Below are 5964 nucleotides of genomic sequence, written 5' to 3'. Positions count from 1 at the left end.
GGAACAGACTAAGCTGGGGGCTGCGGGGGGCCATGGATCCCCTACCCCAAGGGGTCTGAGGCATCCTGGCCCTGGCTACTGTAGCCACGTCACGTCTGTGCTGGGCTGTCCCTGGAGAAGCAATAAACCCCCCTGTTCTACTGGGTGGTGGAGTCTGTTCTCGCTGCTCCGGGGGTGCAGGGTCGGGGGGTCCCCGACGCTCAGTCACAGCCTGTGTCTGGGCGCTCCTCTGGAGGGGGCTATCTGGTCAATTCAGGGGGCTCCCACCAAGGGGAGGGGCACTTGTAGAACCCATCTCATCCCAGCACGCTGCCAGGCTGCCCACACTGGGGCCAGCGAGAGGCCCGGGCCACCTCCTTGGAGTTCCCAGGAACGACCCTGTCATCACCGTGGGCTGCGTCAGGGTCAGCTCGGTGCCTGGACGTGTCCCGCATGGCGGCAGGGCCCCAAGAGCAGCGGCTGTTGGGGGGCGGTTGCCGGCGTGACACCGTGTGCGGACGTGGTTGTGCTGGTGAGTCAGTCGGCCGGCGCAGGACCCAGTTCACCCCCGGAGCTCTGCGCCTCTCAGCACAAAAGTAAAGTGGGTGTTGTGGGCATCCCCCTCCTGCAGCCGCAGGTACAGCCCAGCCCACGCCAGGGCTGGCTGGACCATCGTTTCTCACCCTTTTCTTATAAAGTACCCCTTTAAAAACCTGTAAGTCCCCCAGGCCCTACCATTCTCAAACACAAACATTCTTTTTCTACCGTTTCAACACATTTGTTTAAACAACGTAACCGTGGCTGGGCGGACGCTGACATTTTTGGGTGTAAAAAGTAGAAAAATAACAAAGCGCCACGAAACTTAACACAAACGCTCCATTTTCTCCGAGCTTCAGGTGTTGACGCCCCCCCCCCCCCAGCTGTCTCTCGAGTCCCCCGAGGGCCCAGCCAGCCGGCTGCAGCTGGCTCAGCAGATCAGCATCGCCGAAAGTGAGTCCATGGGCTGGTCAGCTCCAGGGGTCCATTGTCTCCCCAACAGCTCCTGGCCCGGCTGATGCCCCTCCATTGCCCCAGGCCTTCCTGCCTCCGCGGCTGCCCTCCCTCCTTTGCCGCTGCGGCTGCCTGCGGGCCCCTGGCACCCGCCAGCCCAGTGAGTCTCCTCTCCCGGGGCTTTGTGAGCCACGTTGCCGGGGCTCGGTGGTGGGGCCTTCACCGGGTGCTGCCTGGATTGCTGTGCAGCCCTGGGCCGGCGCCGGTTCACCAGCCTGGCAGACCGTGCCCACAACTTCCCCCCGTCAACCGCTCCCACTGCCTGCCCAGCACAGGCAGCACGTGCGGCTGAGTGAGCGCGAACACCCCCGCTGGCTCACGCTGGCAGCCTCCCTCCGCCCCGCGCAGCCTTGCTCAACCAGCCCTGCCGCACAGCCCGCCCAGGTGTGACCACACCTCTCCGGCTCCTTAAATAGCTGGGCCGTGCGCAGGCAGGAGCCAGCCGGGAGGCAGGCGGAGGATGGGTGACGCCGAGCCGCAGGCAGGCCAGGGTACGGTATTGCCAGCCGCACCGGGTTCGCTCTCTGCTCGGGCCGGGGGGGCTCGCGGCTCCGCGGGGCTTTTCCTTCCTCTTTTGCCGGGAGTGTTTGATCTCGTAGCTGGCCAGGAGGCCGCCACCCCGGGACAGGCTGAGTCACAGCGCCCAGCTGCGCAAGGAGGGTGTTTGGAAGCCGGTCCCGGGCTGAGGCGCACAGCTCTCGGGGGCAGGCTGGCGAGCGGCCGGCAGGGGCGTGCGAATAGGTGACAGGCTAGTTGTGAAAAAGGCGAAATCCCGGCTGATTTCTCAGCACGTGATTTCTCCCCCCTCGGGCTGGAAGTCCCGGGCCGTTCCCCTGGCCGGGGTTTTGTGCCCCCCCCAGACGACACAGGAAGCCAAAGGCCACCGCAGCGCGGAAGTTGCACCCTGGCGGGTTACGACACAGCCCGCGGGGCAGGCAGGTTGAGAATTACGCGAGTGGAACTTTTGATGCCGCTGTCGGAGTTCCGCTCGAACGGCGCGGGCAGGCCGCCGCTATAAAGCCCCCGCGCGGCCCGCGGCAGGGGAGCTGAGCTCTGGCGGAGCAGGGGCAGCGGCAGGATGGCTTGCCCAGGGCGTCGGCTCCGTTACCTGATGGCGCTTTTTCTCTGCGGGTTCTGTTCAGAGGCCGGCGCGTCCCCGGTCCAGCAGAAGCCAGCCGCCCAGAGCAAAGTCTTCAAGTACCGGTAAGTGCGGTCTGCAGGGGGCGAGCCCGAGGGGCTCCGAAGGCGGGTTGGCTCCCTGAGCTGCCGTGTGCTGTGTGGGCCGGCGGTAGGGAGGTTAAAGGTGGTTTAATCGACTAGTCGATGGAATTCCGTCAGTGAGTCGATACGCGGGGGAGCCGCTGGCCTCGGCATTGGCCCTGCTGGGCTCGGCCTGTCCAACGTGTGCAGAGCCGAGGCGCAGCGACCTGGGACTGGGCACGAGCCAGCAATCAGCTGAGTCCCGGCTCGCGCCCCCTCCCCCGCGGGGCCAGTGCTGGGGGAATCAGCTTTTAAGCCGGCTCCCCCCAGCACCGGCTCTGCCCCCCCCCCCCGCTGCCTCTGACAGAGGCAGCAAGTGGGGCAGTGATTAGACTGTGGGATTGTGCTCAGCCGAGAGCCAGCGAGTGGCGTCCGCACCCACCGTGGGGCAGGCCCCGGGAGGTGAGGGGGCCGCGTGGCGCTGCACAGACCCGGCCCCCGAGCCAGCGGTGACCCCGAGGGCCGTGCCGGGGGCCTCTGCAAACTCCTGACAGGAAGCTGGTTGTTCAGCGCCGCACGTCCCCGTGCACACGGCTCAGCGAGCGCCAGGGCCCGGCTGGGGGGTGGGGACAGGCGCTGGGGGTCCGAGCGGCAGGTCGCCGCACGGGGGTTCCCGGCACGGGGCCGGGGCCAGTTTGTATCTGGCTCATGCCCACTGCCTTTCAGCCTTTGGGACGTGGCCCAGAAGACTCTCTACCTGAGGAACGAACAGCTGGTTGCCGGCTATTTGCAAGGCCCCAATTCTGAGCTGGAAGGTGAGTCCTGCCTGCCCTGGGCTCCCCCCCCCACACCGGGTACTGCCCTGCCACCCTCGCCTGGCAGCTGCACCTGCCCTGCCCTGGGTGCAGGATGACTCCATCTGTCCAGCCCCTTCACTGGGCTTCTCCTCCCCCTCCCCATCGCTGGGGTCCCTCCCCTAGCCCCTTCGCTCAGCTCCCCCCCATCACTTGGCTCCCCCTCCCCCACCCCCTTCACTGGGCTTCCCCTCCCCCTCCCCATCGCTTGGCTCCCCCTCCCCCTGCGTCCAGGCTCCACGTTACAGCCCGTGAGCAGTGGTGCCGGAGCTCCCCCTGAAACGCCGGCGCCCTGTGGCCCCCGAGCCGACGGCAGGGCCCCCAAGGGCCCCAGGGCCGCCCCTTTGGGTGCGGGGCAGTGCGGGATGGCGAGGGGCCGAGCTGCGGCTCACCCCCCTTTCTGCCCACAGAGAAGATTTCCTGGGTTCCCAGCCGCTCCTTCGAGCGGGAGAAGTTCCCTGTCATCCTGGGCATCCAGGACGGGCACCGCAGCCTGGCGTGTGGGACGGGCGCCCTGCCTGCGCTGCAGCTGGAGGTGAGTGGGGACCCCGGCAGCTCTCTGCCCACCCATTGGGCAACCTCCCCGCCCATCACCAGTCTGGGCCCACCCTGCTCAGTCCAAGGACGTCTCCGCCCCTCACCAGCCCGTTTTCTGGCTGGGGGGAGGTGACCGGTGGAGCCCGCAGGGGCCGCGCGGGGCCCAGCCTGTCCAACGCCCCCACAGGCCTGGAGAGGGGGAACCGGGGAGGGGGCCCCATTTGCAGATGACACAAAACTGCTGGAGACGGTTCGGCCCGGGCAGCCGGGGAGCCGCTTGGCCTGGATCTCGCCGGACGAGGTGACGGCAACCGAACGTGAACGTTGAGAAATGCAAAGTCCCGCACGTCGGACCCCAGAATCCCGCCGTCCCTACAGCGGGGGGGGGCTAAAGTCCCAGGCGCCGCCCCAGAGATCTGGGCGAGTTCTCTGCAAACACCCCTCCTGTGCTGCGCCGGCAGCAAGGCAAACCCAAGGCTGGGCGCCGTTACCAAAGGGCTAGAGAATAGACCGAGAACATCTTCTCGCCCCTCTGAACACGGCTACAGAGGGGGGCGCCTCGTCTCCACAGATCTCTTGGCTTTGGAAAAGGTTCCGAAAACGGCAACAAAAGTGCCGAGGGGTTTGGAACGGGTCCCATAGGAAGAGAGATTAAAAAGACTTGGACTTCTCAGCTTAGGAAAGAGGAGGCTGAGGGGAATAGGACAGAGGCCTAGAAAATCGTGACACGTGTGGGAAAAGGGAATAGGGAAAAGTGATGTATTTGTTCCCACAACGTAAGAACGAGGAGTCGCCAGATGGAATGAAGAGGCAGCAGGTTTAAAACAAACCGAAGGAAGTTTTTCTTCACTCAGCGCACCGTTAACCTGTGGAACTCCTTGCTAGAGGATGTTATGAAGACCAGGACTTGAACAGGGCTCAAGAAGGAACTAGATACATTCATGGAGGACAGGTCCATCATCACTTACTAGCCAGGCTGGGCAGGGAGGGTGCCCCTGGCCTCTGTCAGAGCTGGGACTGGGCGGTGGGGGTCGCTGGATGGTTCCGGGTTCAGGTCACTCCCTTTGGGGTGCCCGGCATTGGCCGCCGTGGGCAGCCAGGACCGTGGGCTGGAAGGCGCCTTGGGCTGCGCCCGCCTGGCCGCTCTGACGTTCTCTCCCGTCCTCGCAGGATGTGAACATCACAGAGCTGTCCCGGGGCGGCGAGGACACCGCCCGCTTCACCTTCTTCCGCTCCTACAAGGACGGCATGTGGCGCTTCGAGTCGGCCGCCAACCCGGGCTGGCTGCTCTGCACCGCCACGCAGTCCAACGAGCCCCTGGGCCTGGCCACCGGCCCCGACAACGAGCACATTGTGGACTTCTACTTCCAGCAGTGCTGAGCGGCCGGGTGGGGACGGGCCGCACCACCTCTCCCCTGAGCGGAGCCGTGTCCGGGGGACTCCTGAGCCACGTGTCCCCCCCGTGGGAGCCTTTCAGGGCACCCAGCCTTGTAGAGCCAGGCCAGTGCGCCCAAAAGGGCCCGGGGCTCAGGATACCCTGCTCTGCCGGCCTCCCTCGGGCAAGCCCCAGGGCCACTCCATGCCTCAGTTTCCCCCTGAGCACGGGGGACGCCAGCCCGGCCCTGCCTCCCCGGCGTGTGAAGGTAAATCAGCCAGATGCTGTGGGGGCAGGGACCAGACGGTGCCCCTGGGTGGCCTGGTCCTGCCAGGATCCCCGGCAGGCAGGTGCCCATGTGCCCGGGATAGCCGTGGCGGGGTGGTGCCGTGGCTGAGCTCCGGGTGTCCCCGCGGCTACAGACGGGGCGGGCCCTCTGCTGTGTGACTGGCCCGGCCCCCCGGCCTGCAATAAACTTGGGACGTGGCCACCCCTGCCTGAGTGAGCGGCTTGTCTTGAGATGTGCCTGGGACCCTCTGGGCCCAATTCCCTGCCAAACGCCTGGCTGGGCAACGTTGGAGTTGTAACACCAGCCCCCCCCCACCCTAGGGCGGCCTCCTGCTCACCAGCCCCCCCCCCCCGCTCTGTGGCTGCTCCCTGCTCACCAGCCCCCCCCCCCCGCTCTGTGGCTGCTCCCTGCTCACCAGCCCCCCCCTGCCCTAGGGCGGCCTCCTGCTCACCAGCCCCCCCCCCCGCCCTGCGGCTGCTCCCTGCTCACCAGCCCCCCCCCCCGCCCTGCGGCTGCTCCCTGCTCACCAGCCCCCCCCCACCCTGTGGCTGCTCCCCCTCCAGCCCTGTGGCTGCTCCCCCTCCAGCCCTGTGGCTGCTCCCCCCCAGCCCTGTGCTGCCCCCTGCTCACCAGCCCCCCCCACCCTGTGGCTGCTCCCCCTCCAGCCCTGTGGCTGCTCC

General features: G+C 66.9%; 1 protein-coding gene across 1 annotated transcript; it reads left to right on the top strand.

Moving 5' to 3' along the window:
- Nucleotides 1–1381: 1381 nt before the first annotated feature.
- On the top strand, nt 1382–5501 carry LOC142820924 (interleukin-1 receptor antagonist protein-like). The gene is made up of 5 exons (XM_075910671.2): nt 1382–1520; nt 2172–2232; nt 2956–3044; nt 3494–3618; nt 4791–5501. Exons 1-5 carry the CDS (start codon nt 1490–1492, stop codon nt 4998–5000), a joined length of 516 nt encoding a protein of 171 aa, XP_075766786.2. The 5' UTR covers nt 1382–1489; the 3' UTR covers nt 5001–5501.
- The last annotated feature ends 463 nt before the right edge of the window (nt 5502–5964 follow it).

This window comes from Pelodiscus sinensis, chromosome 28 (assembly GCF_052426305.1).
Source record: "Pelodiscus sinensis isolate ZL-2025 chromosome 28, ASM5242630v1, whole genome shotgun sequence".
Taxonomy (NCBI): Eukaryota; Metazoa; Chordata; order Testudines; family Trionychidae; genus Pelodiscus; species Pelodiscus sinensis.
Note: the sequence above shows the minus strand (reverse complement) of the source record. Positions and strands in the feature narration are given on the sequence as shown.

Bases quoted from the DNA above. Each gene is read 5' to 3' on its own strand.
- LOC142820924 (XM_075910671.2), top strand. From the start codon at position 1,490: ATGGGTGACGCCGAGCCGCAGGCAGGCCAGG. The intron at 2,233-2,955 runs GTAAGTGCGGTC...ACTGCCTTTCAG, and splicing joins AGCAAAGTCTTCAAGTACCG to CCTTTGGGACGTGGCCCAGA. The intron at 3,619-4,790 runs GTGAGTGGGGAC...CCGTCCTCGCAG, and splicing joins TGCCTGCGCTGCAGCTGGAG to GATGTGAACATCACAGAGCT.